This window comes from Babesia bigemina, assembly GCF_000981445.1.
Source record: "Babesia bigemina genome assembly Bbig001, chromosome : II".
NCBI lineage: Eukaryota > Apicomplexa > Aconoidasida > Piroplasmida > Babesiidae > Babesia > Babesia bigemina.
This window is the reverse complement of record NC_027217.1, coordinates 357,410-378,447: the sequence shown is the minus strand read 5'-3', so window position 1 is coordinate 378,447 and position 21,038 is coordinate 357,410. Positions and strand designations below refer to the sequence as shown.

The following is a 21,038-nucleotide window of genomic DNA, read 5'->3' as shown; positions in this document are numbered from 1 at the left end:
TCGCGACCCCGTCGCGGGGGGGCCAGCATCACCGCCGTATCTGTTCGGTGATCTGACTTGCGGTTTTGGTCGCGTAGGGCAAAAGCTCTGCGACACACATATCAGCCGCTGCAGGGGATAGGATTAGCCAACCAGCCTGCCGATGGCGGCCGCTGCGGAGGAGCTGGAGGAGCAGGAGCTCGAGGAAACAGAAGCGGAGGAGTCGGAAGAGCTCATCTCTGGCGACGAAGAGGGGGGCGATGACGACGGCGACGATGATGAGGATGAAGACGATGACGATGAGGACGACGATGACGACGAGTCGGAGTCGTCCTTTGACGAAATGAGCGTTGGAGTCGCACTCGGGCTGCCCAAACGACAGAACCGCGGAAAAAAGTTGGTCGTCGTGGTTGTGAACTAACTGTCGCAGGTACACGCAACTGGTGGGCGAGGAGTTGGAGAAGGACCAGCAGTTCTGGGGCCACAACACGTGGGAGGAAGAGGCCGTCGACGAGGACTACAACTGCAGTGAGGGGGAGGAGCAGTACGCGTACTCCACCGACTCCGACTTCGACGACCCCGAAACAGATGTAGGCGGCCAACCTCGCGTTCTAATCAGCGCAGAAATCGGACGAAGAGGTCGACGAATCGCAATTCAAGGAAAAGAAGAAGCGCAAGTATGGCTCTTACGTGGATCCTGCGCTGCAGCGCAGCAAACTCGCCCGCAAAACCCTGGACAAGCAAAATGTGAGTGCATTTTGGCATAAATAAGGACGGTACAGGCTGAAAAAAGTCGCGGCGACGAGAGTGAACGGACTCGGCGGCAATCGCTGCAGGGCCCCGAACCGGGCGCAGACCGCTCCGTCAGGGCCTCCACCAAGTGGAAGACGGAGATCACCAACAAAATGGAGCGCATTCGCGGCAGCAGCAAGCAGGCGGGCGGCGCGGGCGCGCAAAAAAAGACGCCGAAGAAGCGGAGCAGCATGACGCAGGAACAGCTCATGGCCAACGCCCTCCAAACGGAGGCGGCGAACGCACGCTCGCTGGCGAACCTGCAGGCATGGGTTAGTTAACTGCGCGCTACGTGGCCAATTCGCGGCAGGAGGACGAGAAGAAGTACTACGAGGACATCAAGAAGTGGAACTACAAGGGCAGCTACGACATCTGGGTGTGCTGGAACTCCCTGCTGTCCATCGTCACCAAGAACAACGAGGCCGAGCAGGACGCGCAGCCCAGCCCCTCTAGTCACGTGACGGAGAAGCCACTCAAACTGTACATGTTCACCAGCGGGAAGCTCCCCGAGTTCTACACCCAGCAGGAGGAGGCGCGACGGCGGCGAGACTTGGCGAAACAGCCTCTATGTGCCATCACAGGCAAGCCGGCGCGATATGTCGACCCTCTCACAAGGCACTACTACAGCGACGAGGACGCGTACAACGCCATCCGGATGGACCACGCCGACCGCGAGAACCAGCAAATGGCGGCCGAGCTCGACCACTTAGAAGAGATGTTAGAAACCCTGTACGATACCGAATAATTTCGCGTTATAAACATAATGTGTACACAACCGACGCCATCTAATAGCGAGTGAACCGCGCCGTCCGACCAGGGTGACGACGAGCCGTTGCATCAAGTCGCGCCTTGCGGGCGCGCGGAGCGAGGAAGCTCCCTCTGGACCGTACACTGGACCGCGAGCAATAAGATGGAGGACGACAAGGCCGCAAGACAGGACCCGCTGCCGTCGCAGTGCAGCTTCACGATGCAGCAATGGCTCTACAGGCGGACGCCGCACACCAAGCGATACAAGCGCTGCTACATCATGCTGCACCATAATAGGCTGTATACCTTCCGGAAGCCGCCGCCCTTCCGCGAATGCGAGCCCCCAAACGTGCCCGGCGTCTTCCGTCATGCAACGGCCAGCTGGATGATCGCCGGCGCCGAACTGAAGGCGGAGTCGCACTCGACGAGCGGGCTGTACAAGTGGCGCATCACGGTGAAGCCCATCAAACAGTACGCGGGCGAGATCAACCCTGCCTTGCAAACTGTGCGGACCAATACGGCGCTTGTCGACGCGGAGGAGGCGCAAGAGGGTCTAATCAACGACATCTTCAAGGACATCAACGCGGGCAACAACGCGGCGCGCACCGCGAGAAAGCCGTATGCTGATGACAGCACTGTGTGGCTTGCGACTAGCAACCACAAGGTCGCCTCCGACTGGCTGCTGGCAATCCTCTGGACCACGCGGTACGGGTCGCTGCAGAACTTCGTCGAGCAGAACCAGTTGCGTAGCAAGTACGTCGCCTACGGGCTTCCTACATACCTCCTGCCGATCGAGTTCTTCCCGAAGTCCGAAAATGTGGAGACCATGCCACGCCGCAAGGCTGCGTTCACGTTCATGAAGCTCAGCGTCGTGGAACTGCTGCAGGTGTACTCGCCCGCGTACTCGCCGATATGCTGCGTGGTGGAGCACAACAGCAGCTTCTACGTCCTGAACCTGCCCAGGCAGTCGCCGGCGACCCACATCGAGGTGCCGCGGGTGATGTCCTACTTGTCGACCATCGACGAGGAGTCGCACGCGGACGAGGTGCGGGTGCAACATCCGGGCGACCGCCCACTACGGGTGGTTGACATGAATAGCGGCCTGGAAACGATAGCGGGCAAAGACTTCGCACGGGCGTCCACTCTGGACATCTACAAGCCAGAGTCGACGGAAGCCCACGAGGACGAGCGGGTGAAGACCAGGGCAGCGTCGAGTCTTGCGACCACGCCGCAGCAACAGGGGTACAACATGCTCTCCAAGCTGTGGCACCTCAACAAGACGAGCGACAAGAAGAAGGTCGTGATGGCCAAGCAGTCGTACTTCTACGGCGACGAGGCGTGCCTGTACATCCCCATGTACCAGCACACGTGCCAGGACTATGTCTGGATGCACTTCATCGCTGCCAACGACGTATACCTGGGCAGCGCGGCGTTGTCGAACTGCCACTTCTCGATCAACGAGCCTGCAACGCTCAAAACCTGCGTGCTCAAACAGATCGAGGCCGTCAATCCGCTCAACCAGAAAAGGATTGACATCTCTGACCACCCGAACCCCGAGTCGGTCGTGAACACGTCCGCGGCGAACGCTAAGGTGCCGGAAGCGGGGTACGTGGTGCTCTCCGTGGTCACCCCCAAGCATTTCGGGAACTTCTTGGACCCCGTCGCGCTGTCGCACAACTCGCCTCAGGAATACATAGCCAACGCGACCAAAGCGTCCACCGCCGGGGGGCTCCAAATGCTCACCTCGAACATCAAAAGAGTGGTGGCGGCGTACAGGAACGCCAGAAGCGTCTTGGGGTACATGAAGCGGGTGATCCACTTCACGGACGCCAGCCTCTCGTTCGCATGGTTGATTTACTTCATAGCGGTGCTGGGGGTATATTCGGACAAGCTGCTGCTCTTCATCATCGTGCCCCTGGCGTACTGCTCCCTGCGGAGCCACCCCGACTCAGCGCGGTGGGTCAGGGACCTGTTGCTCAGGTACCCGCTGCTCATCGCGCTGCTGCCGCAGAGGCTCACGGAGAAGTTTCTGCTGCTGCCGAAGTCCGTGTGCATGGTGTGCACCAAACGCAAGGCCTTTCTGCAGACCAACAGCCACACCGTCAGCGATGTGGTCACGCGCAGCATAGCGGCCGAAAAGGTGCAGATGCTCGATCTCAGAATAAAGGGCTTCATCTCGTCGTATGGCAAGGGGAGCCCCAAGCAGCAGACCCAAATCGCGCGCATTGAGCACCGGGAGCCGCCCATGCTCACTGAGAAGCAGGCCATGAACGCATACGTCTCGTACACGGCGCATGCAGGCACTCGACATGAGACGTGCAGCCACAGGGGGGTCTTGCACACGTATCTCGCGGGGCTCTTCCTCAGCCAGATGGACACGGGGTCGCTGTCGAACCTGCTGCAAACCGACGGGAAGACGATGCTTCGGGCGATACACACGATCTTCTACCAGCCGCCACCCTACCCGTGGGAGGTCGTGCCGTGGGTGCAAAATGTGGTACTGACCGTCAAGTACTTCGCCATGGCCGCCCTGCTCACGTTCGCGGGCGGGATCAACAACATCCAGACGCTGCACCTGCTCCACAGGAACAGGGTGGCCACGAAGCTGAACGTCGAGGCCGTCGCCCAGCAGGGCGGAGTGGCGCACCCGGCGCAGCGGGAGCAACAGGAGCAGGAACTGAAGACGAACCACGTGCCCCCAGTGGCCGAGATCACCGAGTGGTACGAGAACGAGCGGAAGTCGGTGTTTGGCACGTACAGCAAGCACAACCTGAGATTCTACGACAGGCCGCATGTATCGGCCGAGGACGGGGGACACGTGGTCATTCCTGACTTCTTGCTCTACCATTCCGACGTCGTGGTGAACAAGGACACCGACGAGAACGGCTGGGTCTATGCGAAGAACTGGAACTCTGCATGGTCCAAAGAGACTCACGCGTTTGCGTTCGTCAGGCGGCGCAAGTGGGTCGTCACCGGTCGATCTGCGGGCAACGTGAATCGCGGGGCGCAGGGAAGCATGGCGCGCGTGTTGACCCTGAGTCCGATGAAACGCTACGCTGTAGCTCCGGAGATGTCCCGCGGGAGCAGCACCAAAGCCGACGAGAGGGACATCCAGCCGCACGACCTAATTCACATCAAGGATCGTGCGCACAGTAAGCCGCGAGTATTGGTGTACAAAAAGGGCACCAAGGCGCTCGAAATCGACCAGTACCATGTCAAGAACCCTTCCGAAAGCGGCGCAACCAGTGTCGACCACTCACCAACTAATCGGGGCTACACCAGCACGGCCACAGGCACGAACCGGTGCGGCGGTGCGGAAAGTACGGCGCCGCCCCAAAACGAGCACGACGCGAGTCGAAACAAACGGCACAGTTCCGGTTCGCGTGGCGGCAGGTTCAGGGCACTGGTTGCCCTTAAGAGGGGCATATACCACTTCAAGCGGTCGCCGCAGAACATCTCCGATGCGTCACCAAGCCATGGCAGCAGGTCGAAACCGCAGCAGTACGGCGAGTCCAAATGCCGCTTCAACTTTTTAAAACTGAAGAAGCGCACAAAGCGGGACAACAACGTAGAGGACACGGCGGACCTGGACAGTGACAGGGAAATAATACCGTTCGCAGAACACACGGTGTCGCCCCGGGAAGCAGCGGCAATATCCTTTGCGGAACCCCTCCCAGTGGCGTTCGACAGACCTGAGGTCAACGTGCAGGCTGAAAGCGTGGAGGAGTGGCTGACGGATTGTGAGGAGGAGGAGACCGAACCCACCCCACCCCGACGCAGCTGGTTACAGAACATTTTTACGTTCGCGCTCACGCTGCTGCCGTGCGTGGTGCTGGATATGTTTAAGGTGTTTTTCACTGTTGCGTGGATATTCATCTCGTGCTCGTTTTCGCGGCAGCACCGGATCACGTGGCAGGATGACGACACCGTCCTTGAAGGCAAAATACGCCCCGCCGCGCACGCAGCCCCTGGCGGCGGGATGCCCTTTGGGTGCGTGCTCACGACGCATGCGGGCAAGTACGCGTTCCATATACGAAGGCCCAGGAAGGGGTGCTTCATGGGTAACACCAAGCTGCGGATTTACAACGCGGCGAAGGGGCACCAGTGCAGGCTGCAGCCCTTCTCCAAATACCGGCAAATCGCGCGGTCTAACGTGATATTCCTGCATACCAGGCAGTGCCAGCTAGTCCAAGCGGAGCACGACCCGGAGGACGACGACTTCGAAATCTTCTCGATGCTGTCCGAGGACGAGGTGCAGGCGCCGGACGACACGCCGACCCGGATGATCAGCGCCGCCGTGCAGGAAAGCGAGGAGTCGGACGCCGAGGAGACGTCGTCCGAGTCTAACACCAGCGAGGGAATGGTTTACCAGTTTTCGTTGGAGACCGACGGGGGGGAGATCGACCTGAGCGCCATCCGCGTGGAGAGCAAGGATTCGCAGGACTTTGACAGCGCCAGGGCCGAGCCGGCAACCACCCCGCAAGAACAGCACAACCGGCGTGGCAGGCTGTACTCGTACTTCAAAAGCATCTACGTGAACAAGATCAGGAAGCGGCAGCCCGAATTTTCGTGCGACCCCGAGCTGGAGGCGGACGAGCCCAAGGAGCTGTCCGACTACGACGAGCTGGAGAGCGACGAGGAGATGGAAACCGAACACAAGATCACGATGCTAGGCATGCTGAGGAAGGCCCGGGACCAGATCGTCCTGGGCAACTACTACCTCAACCTGTTCGCCATGAGGTACGAGAAGTTCCTCAACATGTTCTCGTGGCGGCACCCCCGGGTGACGCAACTCATCATACTGATGTGCGCCTCGCTCGCAATCGGCAACTACTTCGTGGGGGTGAGCACCATGCTGCTGGTGTACGTGCTCTGCTACTTCAAGTCTGGATTCGTCGCCGGCACGTGGGAACGGAACATCCGCCTTGCGGTGGAAAGGCACATCGACTCCTGCCTGGACGACCTCGACATTCATCGGCCGCTGTGGGATCTCAACAGCCGCCAGGTCGCCGCGCTCACCCAGGCCATCCATGGCTTCTCGCAGGTCGAGGTGCCGTCCACGCTCATCCGCGAGTCCGCGACGCGGCGGGACATCGCCCAGGCGGTGACGGCAAAGATAATCGAGCAAAAATTGTGTATGAACTGGGAAAGGCGCGGGTGGTTCCGAAACCTCTTCCGGCACTCGCCCACTCACCTCGACCGCTGACGCGCGCAGCAACAACACTCACTAAGATGGAGCTCGCCTTTTTTAACGCTAACTATGGCTACCTGGAGGGCGTGGTCAGAGGCTACCGTTCCACCTTTTTGAGTCCAATGGACTACAAAAAGATGAAAATGGCGGAGAACCTCGACGACCTGCGTACCATCCTGGAGGCCACCGATTACGGCCCGGTGTTCTACGACGAGCACGGGGCCATGAATTCGTCCATGATTGCTAAAAAGTGCAACGAGAAGCTGGCGAACGACTTCGCGTAAGTTCGGAGCGGAGCGTACACATCGCCGCCCAGGTACCTGCGACAGCAGTCGGACGGCGAGCTCGCCACGTTCCTGGAGTTCGTAGCGTGAGTGCGACCCGTTCTTAAGCAACACGGCGCGCAGGAGGGAGAAGATGATCGACAACCTCATCGCACTGCTGCAGGGGGTCAGCAACAAGAAGTCGCCCGAGGAGCTCATGGATCGTATTGACCCCATCGGGTGGTTCCAGGGCATCGAGACGCTCATGGACGCCGACCTGTGCCAGTCTGGAGAGGACCTGCATCGCATCATACTTTGTGACACCCCAATAGGTGAGGGCGAAGGCCACCTGGCGTCCATAGCACCGCAGGGAAGTACTTCGAGAAGTGCCTGCCTAGCCTGTCCATGGGAAAGGGCAACTCAGTGTTGGACCCGTCGTCAATAGCGCTGCTGAAGAGCTTCCTCAAGCGGGCGTGGATAGAGGACTTCTACTACTTCGTCACCTCTCTGGGCGGCACCACCGCGCAGGTCATGGGCCACATCCTCCGCACGGAGGCGGACTTCAGGGACCTGGCGCTCACGCTCAACTGCGTCAACCTGAGCAACGGCAGCCCGGTCGTGCAGGACCGCAACAAGCTCTACACCAGCATCGGCTACCTCTACCCCTACGGCACCGAGCGCCTGTGCAAGGCCTACAACGAGGCGACACTCCAGCAGGCGCTCGCCAGCTACCCCAAGTACGCAAGGCTGTATGAGGTGTGCAAGATGTCGCTCAACAGGGTAGGTGCGCGGTTCGGGGAACTAACCGTCTCCCGCAGGGCGACAGCAGGCTCACCAAGTTCGACACCAGCGAGCGCTCCCTGGAGGACCACTTCTACGCGGAGAGCGCGCAGCTCTCCGAGGAGTGCTTCGAGCAGCAGCTGCACTTCGGCATCTTCTACGCCTGGGTCAAGCTCAAGCAGCAGGAGATCCGCAACATCGCGTGGATCGCCGACATGATACTGCTGAAGCGGCCGGAGCAGTTCGCCAGGGTCATCCCCGTGTTCCAACCTCGGATTTGAGCGGTCGCGTCGGGGCCGACGCAGACCGCCGCACTGTACGTTTAGCGAATGACAGCGTGTAACTTTTGTAAATGTAAAATCACATCTGGCCGGCGGCCGGACGTGCCGCCAGGCCGTGTATATTGAGGTCGACATGCACGCGGTTGGCGTGCAAAGCGTGTTTGCGATGGGGGCCGCGCAGATGACGCAGGGCGCTACGCCGCGGCGCGGGACAAGATTGACTGCCAGTGCTCTTTGCTGCCGAGGGCCTTCTGCATCGAGGCCACCTGCCGCTTGAGCGTCTCGTTCTGGTTCAGCGACTCGTACAGCTGCCGCTTCAGCGTCAGCAGCATGGAGTCGGACGCGCCGTCGTTGGTCAATATGGGCTTCAGCGCAGAGACGTACGACAGCTTGTTGTACCAGGCGTGGTCGGACGTTTTGTAGAGCAGGGCCTCCACAAGCCCGTCGAACTTCTCCTGGTTCATCCATATGGGCTCGCGGACGTCCAGGCGGCACGACTCCGGCTGGAAGATCCAGTCCAAACGCTCCAGTGCCTGCGACGCGTGCACTCGGGGCCGTTTGCTGCACTCACCAGGCTCAGAAGACGCTTGGAACGGGGAAGCTCCAGCTTGTGGCCGCTGATGGACGACAGCAGCTCGTTGAAGAGGTGCGTGCGACAGTTGATGTACGACGCACGTGCCAGCGTGACGGACACGCGGAATTCCTCCTGTGCAGCGTGCACTCTGAACGTCAGTTTGACAAGTTTAGGCAGGGGCATGCGTACCGCTCGCAGAACGCCTGGTGCTCCTCGGGCCGCATCTGGTGGCACGTCTCGTAGTACTCGACCTGCGGGCGGATTGGTGCGGAACAGCGGGCCGCGCCGCATACCTTCAGATCGTTGCACAATATCCAGTGCATCAGCATCTCGTATATGGTGCTGTGGTACATCAACTCCTCCACGCGCTCGTACTCCAGGTTCACCTCACGCTTGTAGCTGTGGAACTGGTTGGCGATGCGCGCGTTGTCCTTCCGCAAGTTCTTGACTTCGCGCCTGAGGCGATAGACGTCAGCCAACGTGGATTTGAAGTCCTGCCTCAACGTCTCCTCGCTGCTGTTCGCCGAAGCCTGCACGGCCTCCTTGGAGGTCTCGAGCTCCGACTGGAGCCTCATCGTGAGATCCATCAGGTGCTCACGCTCCTCCTTCAGCGCGCGTATCGTGCCGTCCCTGGCCTGGGAGTCGCCCTCGAGGGACTGTATGCGGTCCATGCAGCGCTCCAGCTGAGAGCGCAGGGCCGCATTCTCCTGCATCTGCATGGCGGAGCTCTCGGAGAACGCCTGCTTGTTGCTTGTGTACTGCGAGTACAGCAGCGTGTTGTCCAGCCGCAACATGTCCTTCTGCTGCGCCAGCTCCTCGCGAGAGTGACGCAGCGACTCGATAGTGTGGGCGACGTCGCCAGCGGAGACGTCATCGTCGCCGCAGCCGTCGACCAGGGAACGCACATACGTCAGGCTGCAACGCCGGAACCGCATACATGCATACTCCGCATCCTTCATGCTCGGGTAGTGGACGGCCAGGAAGGCCGAATCCTCATCTGCGGCCATTCCAGACATGCCGGTGTGTACCTACCTCGGCCCTCGAAAAAGTAGAGCAGGGCGCCGCAGCCGCCGTCGGACGCTGCGGCGCCTGCAGGCAGTGTCATGTACGGCTTCCCGGGGTGCAGCTCGAGCCGAACGTGCTCCAGGACCCAGGCCATGGTCGGCACGCGAGCGGCGGCGCCGACACACACCTCCGGCTCGAACAGAAACAGGCCATTGCCACGCGTCTCCAGTAACACCTCGGACCAATGTGTGCCCGAAAAGACGTCTTCCTCGGCCGCACGGCCAGGGCGCGTAGCGCAGCCCATGTTCACGTGCGCGGTCGCCTGGAACCCGGCAGGCCAGATAGCCTGCCAGTAACGCCACAGCGCACTCGGCAAATGCATTGTATATTTTCACGAAACTTTTACTAATGGCAGCAGATGAACAGAAAGCGCCCGCCGCGGCAGCGTCGAGCCTGCCCTGCGATGCGTTCCGCGAACTGCTCGCGCACAGTACCGCGCTGCTCGAGGCCGCCGTCGCCAGGGCCGACGGGCGCTACGTGGTCAGGCTGATGCGCCACTTCAAGACGCTGCGCAGCCTGCTCAAGAACTACGCGGCGTCCACGCTGCCCGTCCTCAGACAGGCCATCGCGGTGTACGCCCACGGCTCGCCCGGCTGCAGCCTCGCGTCGCTCGCGCTCGAGCTGCTCAGTGAGGACGTGGTCATGGCGCCGGCCAAGGAAGGCGAGGTCAACGTGAGGGTGCACCTCACCGTGGCACCCGTGCTGGGCATCGAGGAGTACCTCGCCAAAAACACGAACCTCGACGAAACCAAGATACTGCTGCTCACGCTGGCGCTCATATATTTGATGGACACGGCGCAGATTGCGGAAGCGATGCGTCTTGCCGAGGATTTCGCGAAGTACGTGCTGGACTTCAACAAGAGGTCGATCGACCGCCTGGCCGCGAAGGTCTACTTCTACTACTCCCGCGTGTTCGAGCTGGGTGGGCGGCTGCCGGAAACCAGGACGCTGCTCATGAGCGCCTACCGGAAGGCGTGCCTGCACCACGAGCCCATGACGGAGGCGGTGACCCTGAACTGCGTCATGCGCTACCTCGTGCAGCACCGGCTCTACTCCGCCGCCGCGACGCTCCTGAGCAAGACCTCGTTCCCCGACAACCTCAGCTCCAACGCCCAGTACGCGAGATACCTCTTCTACTACGGGAAGATACTGGCGGTGCAGCTGGAGTACTCGGAGGCGTATAACAAGCTGATGCAGGCGCTGCGGAAGGCGCCGCAGGCGGACAAGACGGCGTTCGGGTTCAAGCTGGCGGCGACGAAAATGACCATCATCGTCGCGCTGCTCATGGGCGACGTGCCCAGCAAGAGCACCTTCACGAACCCGCAGATGAAGGGCAGCCTGGCGGCGTACGAAAAGGTGGTCATCGCCGTCATGAACGGCGACCTTGCGGCGTTCTCTAACGTGTGCGACAACTACAGGGCGCAGTTCGAGAAGGACGGCACACTCTTCCTAATCGCACGACTAAGGCACAACGTCATCAAGGGCGGCCTGCGGAAAATCACCCTCGCGTACTCGCGCATCCCCATCGAAAAGGTCGCGCAGAAGTTGGGCATCAACTCCATAGAGGACACGGAATGCATCATCGCCAAGGCGATACACGACGGCATCATCGATGCCACCATCCACCACGACGAGAAGTACATGCAGTCGAAGGTGAGCTCGCGAGCAGGAGATGCTGAACGCACCCGCAGGCAAACGTCAACATTTACGCCAGCGACCAGCCCATGAGGGCGTTCCACAAGCGCATCAACTTCTGCCTGAAGCTGCACGCCAATGCCATACAGGTGAGGCTTCACTTGTGCAATGCACCAGCAGCCTGAAATGTGTATGCGCCATACATGACCTGCAGGCGATGCGGTACCCGGACGAGCCGGATATCGCCAAAAACACGACGCCGAGTGACGTCATTGACGAGGAACAGATTGCAGCGGTAGGTGGTAGGCGCACGCCAGTCATGACGTGGCAGATCGTTGAGGAAGAAGGGCTCGGGGACGGAGACATACTCTAACGCCCGCACCCTTCGCTAATGTGAGCGTACGTCGTTCGCGGAAGGCTGTGTGGATTACACATGTACGGCGATGCGAAGCTTCAGCGACGCGAACCAGCCCTACCTAACGCGCTGTATAATTCCAACTGACCTACACATGCGGCACTTAAGCGGCGTAAATCCCACCTGGGCCGTATCCACACGCGGCGGCACCACGCGCGTGAGGGCGGAGGCCGACTGCATACACACTATGGCTTAGGGCGACATCATATCAACCGCAAATAAGCAGAAACGCCGGGTAGCTGCCCAGTAGCGTTGTCTGTCGTCAACGCCGAGGAACATGGAAAATGATGAAACGAGCAGCTCAAGCGACTCTCCCGCAGACAGGTCCTTCGAAGACGCCCGCGATGCTGCGTCAGGCGAATCTACGGACTCAGAGGACTTAGAAGCGAATACGGAAGTGGTGAAAAACATACACTTCTACCCCTTCGCGGAATCGCAGGAGAACCGAAGCCCGTACCGGTACGGCGACTCAAGTGATGACAACGGGTGCGATCGGCAGGGCAGCGACGACGAAGACACATCTTCGTACGACAGTTCGCCTCACTACGCCGCCGCAGTGGAGCCAAGCGCCTTCAAACACTCGTCCGGTCTTCGGTACACGGCCGTGCCCGGCTACGACGACTCGCATATATATGGAAACAGCAACAGCAGCGCCAGTGACCAATATTCCATTGAAGAAGGCGTAGGGCGCAAGCTAACTGGCGAAGATTCTATAGAAGAGTCAAACTCTAGTGGCGCAATAACGGCAGAAGATTCGTCGGCGGAAACAGATCAAACAAGTGACGAGGACGGCAGTGGAGGGAGTGCGTATCAGCCAGTGGATGATGCCCCAAATACGCAGTCACCTATAGCTGCAAGTGCCGTGGGGGACAACAACGTGCGGGAACCAGTTTCAAGTTGCTCAACTGAGCTCCGCTGTAGAATACTGCAGGGCGAAATACGGATACTCAGGAACGAGAAGGCTGATTGGCTGGAAAGGGAGCGCGAGCTCGTCAAACGAGTCCAGCAGGTGCATGAAGACCTAAAGGAACAGCGAAAGAAGCTGCTGGATAGGCAAAGAAAGTCGCAGGCGCTGGAGCAGGAAGTCGAACTGCTGCACTGCCGATACAAAACCAGGCAGGAAACCTTGGAGCAAAGCTACAAAACGCTGTGCGAAAACGTGCGACTGACCGATCTGGCTTCGCTAAAGGGGAGGCTTGACCTCAGAAGGCTCCAAACGAAGAATATGTTGCTAGAAGAGCTCCTTCAAACAAAAACTGCGGATTACGAAAGGTTGAAGAGTATGGCATCGCAATTTGCATGGCCCGCCGACATGCAGATGAAGTGTGCCCCGTCATCTGAGGCCACATGCGGCAGCTCCAAATCTGATGACACCGCCATGTCGACCTGGGACGGAGAGGTTGGCCAGCACAAGGATCCTGTACACGATGGTGCTGCCATTGACTCCGGTAACGCTGATGCATCTGAGTCCAGACCTGGCGGAGACTGCACTACAGAAAATGAACCCGACCAGTCATGTGAGCCACCTGAGGAGCACGATGCGATGTCCAGAGGCGATGACCCTGCGGAAGGCTCTCGTTCGGATTCAGGCCGCGAGGAACACACAGCTTACGCAGGGGATGTAGCAGAACCGCAGCAGATCCCACCGCATTCCAGCAAAGGTGTGGAAACCCTACATGAGCTCAGCCAACTCATGAGGATACACCTGAAGCAGATGATCGGTTGCGCAAAGGAAGCGGAGAAGCAAATGCGCGAAAGCGTCGACGCGCAAATTGAGGAGCTGAAAGAATTGCTACAACAGACACGTTCGGATTTGGCATACAAGACAGAAGAGTGCAACGTGCTCTCAAGAACTCTGGAAGGTCTGCGATCGGAACTGGATATTGCCAGGAGCAACTTATCGCACAGCATTGATGAACACCGCGGCATAAAGGAAAAGTACCAGTGCAAGCTTTTAGAGGTGGAAAAGCTACAAAATGATCTAGATGCCCTCCTCTTACAGTACGAAGAGGTCAAGCGGGAGCTGAGTTCAACCGTGTCGCAAGGACGGCAGCAAAGGGCAGCGTTCGACGAATACGTCAAAGACACGGATATGAAACTACATAAGATGGAGGTGCTCTTGTCCGTCGGTGGGCTGGCAGGTGCGTCGGTAGGGGCACTCAGTGAAACAGCACCCCTAGGAGATACCAACGAACCAAATGAAGACGCAGAAGCAGACGCTACTGAATCGCCCGGGAGCGTGAAAGATGTCGATATTCATAACACGGATTTCGCAGCTCCGGTTGAAGGTTACAGCAACGTAGCAAGGAGACACCCAGCTTATCAACAGCACCAAGCATGCATGGCAACACGAACAAATAACCCCGCACGAAACGAGGAAATACAGCTACAACGAGCTCTAGCTAGTTGTAATACGCATCTACCTGATGTGCGAGAAAGCGACTGCGAGGCCTGCTGCGTAAATGGCACGCCAAACCCTGAGACACAAACCGACCATATGAATGACGGCGTGGAAAACACAACGCCCTCGTCAGTATCGCAAACCGGCGCAATAGATACCGGTAAGATGCAAGAAATTTTTAAGGGTGTCGTTGTCAGACTCCTCAAGAAGGTCGAAACCCTCACCCAGACTCTGACTGAGCAGGTGGTGCGAGCATTCAAAAGCGAACAACGGGTGAAGGAGCTTGAATCTGGATTAAAGCCCGTCTGCCTATGCCGCAAATCACTCGAGCGGGTCGAGGCCACTAAGCGCAAACGATGCTGGTGCAGATACAAGCGCGTTGCAGAACTCAGACGCAATGTCACACACTCGGCACTACTGCTGGACAAAAACACCATTTCAGCTGTGTTGGCGGGTGAAATGAGCTGCAAAAAACGCAAAGTCGCACCTCCAGACACCACAGAATAGAGCACAACCGCAGTCTGCGAAAATAAAACCGAAGCTGTCAATAAATCTAAATTAACACTGCGTTGGCATTCATAGAGAGTATACGTGTAGCCGATGCGGCCAAAACGCGGTCCAAGTACAGTATACATGTTGAAACGATGATTGAATTGTATCATCGAGCATTGCAAGGCCGCACTGGTTTCTCATTCACCTGAGACTCCGTAGTTGAGTGCACAGTGCGCTTTATAAACTGCGGGCCTCCACACCAGGTCTTGCGGGTATAAAGACATTTTACCGTGTGGCGTTGATAAGCACGTGGCCAAATTGACCTCCTCAGCTCGATTCAGTATACGTTCAGACTTGCGTTCGACCTCATTCGACGGACGCAGTGTTGTGTACGAGGATTTTACGAATACATATGGCTCACTACATTTCACTTTTTTACATGTTTCATGACCATTCGTTTGATGGCTACTGCACTCGAAACCGCCTCAAAACGTGGGATTGCATTATTGCATTTACGGGTCGGTCGAATGAGTTCTTTGCTCAATAGAAAGCCCAGAATCCAGCAAGATCGTAGAGGACTGCCAACACTTGCTCATCCACACCACTCAACGCCTTGAGGAGATGCACGCTGCCCATTTTGCCTTGGCGTTCGGGCTCCGTGTAACCCACAGCATTCAATATCTCTCCCAAACGCTGCTCTTCCTTGGAATTCGGCTTTTTCTTGTTGGCGATTTCAGTCGCATCCTTCAAAGAACGCAGGCCGGTGTATAGCATGGGCGCGATGCCCACGAGGATCTGCGCGCAAGCTTCCGGGCTCTTCGAGCACGACGCTTCCCATGTCGCTCTTCCACTGTAGGCTTGGTTGTAATATTTGGAGTCCTTGATATCGTTCAAAAACTTTTCAACACCATACAGAACTTGGGCGACGTTCGCTGCAACGACTTCAGGCTTGGCACGTCTGGTCTGCAAGACGTTCTGATAATCGCTCTCGATTATATTTCCAAAGTACTTAGCGAGAACACCGGGCCTTTTGCTCAAAGGTGCTTTGAACCTACCCAGCAGCTTGCTTACGAATGGCTGGCCCTTAAGTTCCGGTTGCTCCAAGAACTTCTGTGAAATACGCTTGTAATTCTCGAGAGCGGGCAGCTCCATCTTGCCAACAGGCTTGTCTGCGAGGAACTTGTGAACAGCAGTGCCCATGGCCAATACATTCTCCACCGCATCACCTTCCTTCAGGGCGATCAACCAGTCAATGCCCTCCTTGAGGTTGCGAGGAGCCTCAGTCAACGAATCGAATATCATCTTGTAAAAAGCAATACAATCGTGCGATTGGTATATGTGTGGGACCTGTTGTGTATTTGTAGGCCGATCTGCAAATAGCTGCGTATTCAAGCGACAGCGTTACCTCCAGCTGTGACCTAAATGCGGAGAAGCACAACGGTGCTGTTGCCTTCCACTACACACGCACCCGTTCGAAAAATTAAAGCCCGTTTAAACATCAAACAGGCAGGTTTCGGAGATATAACAGCAGCCAGGGGCTATGTTGCGGCCAGATCTGCACAATTAACGTGACATGCAGTGCACAGGACGCAAGTAACTGGCTTAACAAAGTTCCGGCAAAATGATACGTAATGGGCCTAAATGTGTTATTAGAATTAGAGGATCCTTCTTGCAGTTCAAAAGGTTGCGTTTTATTGCCATTCGCATATTGCAGCGGCTGTGGTCAGTCGCGCAATCTACTTCCTATCAACACGGCAGTCTCATGATGCGGGGCGTAAACAGCCGCCGTGCCGTCTTTCACGGCTAGCATAATTGCTTTTTGCTGGAAGCGGATGTTGCAAGCTTCGCGTCGCACATCTGCAGGCTGCCGTTACCAGTTTTAGCTGTCACGGTATTCTGGAGGTCGCGTTTACTGTGCTGTTACACCGATATGCGACTCTACTTTGCTAGACGATAATTCACTTTTTTTTGCATTGCACTGATTCTTCACGTTGGAATAGCTGAACGCCACGGAACCCAGCGCACGGCGGCCTCTGGAACCGCTGTGTGCGGCGGACGATGTTGCGAGTGCATATGCTCTTACGACGCACAGGCTTTGGATCAATGCCCTGGTCTGCGCGTATATGGTATGCATCATTCTGCCGGTGTTTCTTCTGACACCTTGCTACTCCCAGGCCTCGTGCCAGACGGCCTGTGTGAATCCGGAATCTTGCCGGCGGCGTGAACGTCGGGATTCCTGCACTGCAGTCTACCGCATTACCATGTTGCGTTTAATCATGTCAATGTGAGCAGATTTGAATTTCGATGGAAGGTGATTCCGCCACCTTCTCACCGCATCCATCTGCCACGCTGATAATGTAATAGTAACTGTCTGTGCGCGCTACGGTGCGGGATTAAGGTGCAGAAGAGTCGCATGGATTCGCCAGCAGACACGAAATATTACATCATACAAATACTCTAAAAATCACTCGCATTTCGTGAATTCACCTGGCGGATGACCCTACACCGCCAATTTGCCAACTGGGTCTCATTCCTCTGTTACCATTGGCCTACACCGATGAATGGCAACTAAGTCACTGCAACACTAAATGAACATGTAAAAAGGCATTGTGCAATTTGTGTAATGTTACTGGCTATACCTGGTCTGCGGCCGAATTAATTTTTGTTCCAGAGTGCATACTGTGCGATGTGGCTCTCTGGATTGGGTCGGGTGTTGATATCATCGGGATATTGCAGCATACTGTATGTGTGAGATGCGTGATTTACGCCATCCAGTTGCTGTAGTGGTCACAGACCCCTACATGCAAGGCTGCGGCGTTACGTACGAATCAGATGAGCTGTCCAAACCTGAGACAAACAAAATCTACGATGCGGACGGCGAGCTTCAGTTCGGTAGCAAGATACTTCTTATGATCGCAGGTGACGTAGCGTCCTGATGCCCAGCTCCATACGTCCTTGACCCACCCGGTTGCTTTAACAATGTCTTTGTTGACGGCATAGTCAAGAATGTGGGAGATCTTAGCGACTCGGTGGTGGCGTCGAGAACATCTCACTTTGTCACACTGAAGTTAGAAAGCAAACGCATGAGACCTGGGGAAACGTTACGCCAGACCCCGCCGTTGGAGTGCCGATGTGTCACCATCAAGGGGGCCATTCTTTCCACCATCCGGATTGAGAACTACTACGCCAAGTAATGAGTAGCTCAGATGGAGTTTTTTTTGTCAGTGGCAGAGTTTAATTGTCATAGTTCGTGTTGTTCGCTCTGGTTTGCGCCTTCAGTGACGGCATGGGTTTTGCTTAGATTGTGGTAGTTGTCGGTGCTGAGTTGGCATCGTATTTTTGTGTTAGCGATACCATGTCATGTCAGTAATGGGATTTAACGTTACATCTCACAAGACAAATAGTGTATTTCTGGTACACCCAGGGAAGATGCAAGTTTTTGCTTTCATGATCTCATCACAACCTAGAAACCAGACTATGCCCCAAATACTCAACAAGAGATTCAATGCGGCAATGATCATTGTCCCTCAGCAACCACCAAATTAATCAACCAACTACCGTTCGAGCACTTGGCCACCCTACACCATTGGCAAAAATATAACAGGAAAGCACTTCATTTGCTCACTGCGTGTTCACATCACTTCACATCATAACTATTCATAAGGCTGAAGTGACTTATATTGGTAATTACTAAATCACAGTTACCCGTGCCCGCCCTACGCAGCGGCAGCCTACGGCTTGCTGGGATGGGTGCTGGGAAAGCGGAGTGTGATTCACAATCAGGTATGAAGTGCCATTAACATGATGAAGCTATGAGATATGTTGTTGGTAACAGATGGCTAGGAAACACTTTCGGTCACCCTCATCTCAATAAGGAATCAGGACCAATCACGCTTGAGATACATAGAGTTGCACTCGCTTACGTAGTATCGCGAGAACCGCACAAACACATGGCAAATCAATCGTAGAGCTGCAATTACATGCGCCATTTGAGAGATATTAGCAGGACACCGGATTGGTAGGTAGCCAAGGCGGTGAGCGGACGAAGCCCATATCGGTTGGGGGACGGGTGACCTTAATACGGAAGAGACGGTTGTTTAACATTTTTGACCCAATACTGAGGTTAAAACTACAACAACTCACATAAATCAATTTGTAACTCCGCCAACTCAAAAATGTTGGATCACATAGAAGCGTGAAGCAAGACGCTCAGCCTGTATACGACCTGCTGGACGCGGTATACTTGTTACGCAGAGATAGCCGCCACAGCACAGACACTGGCGCATCAGGTGAAAACCGCAGGAATGACAACGTAACATGGATAAGGGACGGTTTGACCTCTCCACCCCGTGATTACAATGCACTGAATCTGTATGGCCACACATGTCGACAGCTGACTCGGATTCTAAATGAAATAGTACTTCCTACATCATTTTACTGTTTGCTTGTCTAACTAACTGCGCACTCCCATGGCGTATATGCTGTTATATGCCTGTAAGCTGCGAGGAGTCATGAACACGGAGCGGCTCATGCGGTATCATACGACACGCAATCCATCGTACGATTTCAATTGTTGATTGACCAGCGCAAACTCAGCTAACCAACGTGAGCTCAGTATGTACCATTGCCGTCTGAAACATATATACTGCAACGACATGCGTTGTGGATACCGCATGTCACGGTGACTGTAGATCTGTCTGCGATGAGCAAACATTGCCGTCATAGCACCTCAATTGCCTATACGGCTCTCGCATAGACAGCCTTGCTTATCTCATTTAGATACGCAGACACTGGAATGGAACAGCACTAGTGTTGTGCTTCCCAGCCATAACGTCGGCTACGTAAAAGCTAGACATATGAGCAGACACTAATTTCACACGTTTGTAGAAGTCGTCTACTTAAACGAATCATGTAAAAATGGTGTACACTTCGTTGACCGAAGTCCCTCACAACCTCAAGGAGGGCATTGACTGGCTGTTAGCCCTGAAGGGAACTGATGGCGAAAACAACTTGAAGGCTATGGCTGGCGCAGTACACCATCTGTTCTCAAAACACTCTGCTAGATATCAGCAGTTGCCAGCTTTCGAGAAAATTAAAAGCGTAGCCAAGGAGTTCCTGCAGAAACCGGAGCTAAAAGACGATTTGCTCGTGAAGAAATTGCTTAGTAGATTCTATACTCCGGATAGTAGGGAAAATACAGGGTTTAGGCGCTACTGGCATTACCACTATGATCAGGATGGACGCGTGGTAGGAGCCAAGGGTGCCACACCTGAATTCATCGAGCAGACCTTGAGCAAATTTATTGATGGATGCGCCAAAATATTGGATGATATCAAGAACCCCGATGAATATAAGTCTGCCTACAGTTCAGAAGCGACTTGGGAAGCATCATGCGCAAAAGACCCGGAAACTTGCGCAGTGGTACTCGTCGGGATTGCGCCTATCTTGTATGCAGGTCTACAATCCTTGCGTACTACAGCCGAGTTTAAAGTAGGACCATTTCACACGCACACAACACATAGGAATTTGGGGGACATGTTGAAAGCCCTGGGTTACGTGGACCCGGAATGCCGCAATGGTATGAATGGTGCATATATACACGACACTTTTAGAGTGTTGGATAATGATGTAATTCATAAAATGTATGATCTTGCCGGATTCAACATTTTCTATGGATCTGATATTGTAGAGAGTCTGCCAGTTGAGCAACCTGTGGAAGCTGCACAACCTGTTGTTGAAGAAGCTTTAGTAGCTGAAAAATCTGTGGAGCCTGTAAAAGCTGCAAAATCTCGAAAACCTGGAATATTACGTAAACTCAGAAAAGCTGTGAAATAAGATCAACAATGGGATATCCTGAGTCCGGCTTACGAGTGACGTGGCAACACTGGCATTCTGGACGCATCTCTAATGTACCAAGTGTAGTGATAGCAATCCTTGTGTGTGCAATGCACAGCCATCACTCTGCGTGCTCCATACAAGGTCAAATAGTTTCTAGTGTCCCCTGAATGGTATTCAAGACGCAACTTTGCGTGTTGTTTCAACGTAGTCGCTTTAATGTCCATATATCCAACATGATGTAGACACCCTAAGTTGATTGATCACGTTGTACACTTCTTCTAGCTTCCAAATGTATATTGTGTTTTGCTGCCGCTTTGCGGGCCTCGGCGCCATACCCATTACTTCAACGCAGAATGCCTGTTGATTCCAGTGCGCATGAACGCAGTGTATCTTGTATCGCAGAGCGACTCAATGTCTTGCCATAGTTACTTTTTGAATATGCATGTTGTTATTACGCCCAAAATATTTACGTGCTGTTTGTTGGTGCAGCTACTGCGGTTATATGCCACAGGGATCGCTCCTTCTCATGCCATGCAGAGAGGCGCTAGATGGCTGTGAGCAGGTCAGTGGAGGTCCCATTTAACA

General features: G+C 55.6%; 10 protein-coding genes across 10 annotated transcripts; 7 read left to right on the top strand and 3 right to left on the bottom strand.

Annotated features, from left to right (window-relative positions):
- Positions 1-142: 142 nt before the first annotated feature.
- Positions 143-1,516, top strand: BBBOND_0201420 (hypothetical protein, conserved; the record flags this gene model as incomplete). Its single annotated transcript, XM_012911717.1, has 5 exons — positions 143-375; positions 410-569; positions 604-726; positions 762-1,043; positions 1,082-1,516. 5 exons carry the CDS (start codon positions 143-145, stop codon positions 1,514-1,516), a joined length of 1,233 nt encoding a protein of 410 aa, XP_012767171.1.
- Positions 1,517-1,681: 165 nt separating this feature from the next.
- Positions 1,682-6,724, top strand: BBBOND_0201410 (hypothetical protein, conserved; the record flags this gene model as incomplete). Its single annotated transcript, XM_012911716.1, has 1 exon — positions 1,682-6,724. The coding sequence occupies one exon, from the start codon at positions 1,682-1,684 to the stop codon at positions 6,722-6,724; it is 5,043 nt and encodes a 1,680-aa protein (XP_012767170.1).
- Positions 6,725-6,750: 26 nt separating this feature from the next.
- Positions 6,751-8,033, top strand: BBBOND_0201400 (vacuolar ATP synthase subunit d, putative; the record flags this gene model as incomplete). The annotated part of the gene is made up of 5 exons (XM_012911715.1): positions 6,751-6,989; positions 7,026-7,079; positions 7,117-7,304; positions 7,343-7,752; positions 7,791-8,033. 5 exons carry the CDS (start codon positions 6,751-6,753, stop codon positions 8,031-8,033), a joined length of 1,134 nt encoding a protein of 377 aa, XP_012767169.1.
- Positions 8,034-8,227: 194 nt separating this feature from the next.
- On the bottom strand, positions 8,228-9,994 carry BBBOND_0201390 (hypothetical protein, conserved; the record flags this gene model as incomplete). The annotated part of the gene is made up of 5 exons (XM_012911714.1): positions 8,228-8,566; positions 8,605-8,755; positions 8,797-8,858; positions 8,901-9,604; positions 9,640-9,994. 5 exons carry the CDS (start codon positions 9,992-9,994, stop codon positions 8,228-8,230), a joined length of 1,611 nt encoding a protein of 536 aa, XP_012767168.1.
- Positions 9,995-10,020: 26 nt separating this feature from the next.
- Positions 10,021-11,680, top strand: BBBOND_0201380 (26S proteasome non-ATPase regulatory subunit 3, putative; the record flags this gene model as incomplete). The annotated part of the gene is made up of 3 exons (XM_012911713.1): positions 10,021-11,325; positions 11,364-11,456; positions 11,522-11,680. 3 exons carry the CDS (start codon positions 10,021-10,023, stop codon positions 11,678-11,680), a joined length of 1,557 nt encoding a protein of 518 aa, XP_012767167.1.
- A 319-nt stretch (positions 11,681-11,999) lies between these two features.
- Positions 12,000-14,630, top strand: BBBOND_0201370 (hypothetical protein, conserved; the record flags this gene model as incomplete). The annotated part of the gene is made up of 1 exon (XM_012911712.1): positions 12,000-14,630. The coding sequence occupies one exon, from the start codon at positions 12,000-12,002 to the stop codon at positions 14,628-14,630; it is 2,631 nt and encodes an 876-aa protein (XP_012767166.1).
- A 525-nt stretch (positions 14,631-15,155) lies between these two features.
- On the bottom strand, positions 15,156-15,917 carry BBBOND_0201360 (hypothetical protein; the record flags this gene model as incomplete). The annotated part of the gene is made up of 1 exon (XM_012911711.1): positions 15,156-15,917. The coding sequence occupies one exon, from the start codon at positions 15,915-15,917 to the stop codon at positions 15,156-15,158; it is 762 nt and encodes a 253-aa protein (XP_012767165.1).
- Positions 15,918-16,524: 607 nt separating this feature from the next.
- On the bottom strand, positions 16,525-16,752 carry BBBOND_0201350 (hypothetical protein; the record flags this gene model as incomplete). The annotated part of the gene is made up of 1 exon (XM_012911710.1): positions 16,525-16,752. One exon carries the CDS (start codon positions 16,750-16,752, stop codon positions 16,525-16,527), a length of 228 nt encoding a protein of 75 aa, XP_012767164.1.
- A 664-nt stretch (positions 16,753-17,416) lies between these two features.
- BBBOND_0201340 (hypothetical protein) lies at positions 17,417-17,809 on the top strand (the record flags this gene model as incomplete). The annotated part of the gene is made up of 2 exons (XM_012911709.1): positions 17,417-17,534; positions 17,559-17,809. The coding sequence occupies 2 exons, from the start codon at positions 17,417-17,419 to the stop codon at positions 17,807-17,809; spliced, it is 369 nt and encodes a 122-aa protein (XP_012767163.1).
- A 1,723-nt stretch (positions 17,810-19,532) lies between these two features.
- On the top strand, positions 19,533-20,450 carry BBBOND_0201330 (hypothetical protein; the record flags this gene model as incomplete). Its single annotated transcript, XM_012911708.1, has 1 exon — positions 19,533-20,450. One exon carries the CDS (start codon positions 19,533-19,535, stop codon positions 20,448-20,450), a length of 918 nt encoding a protein of 305 aa, XP_012767162.1.
- Between the last annotated feature and the right edge of the window lie 588 nt (positions 20,451-21,038).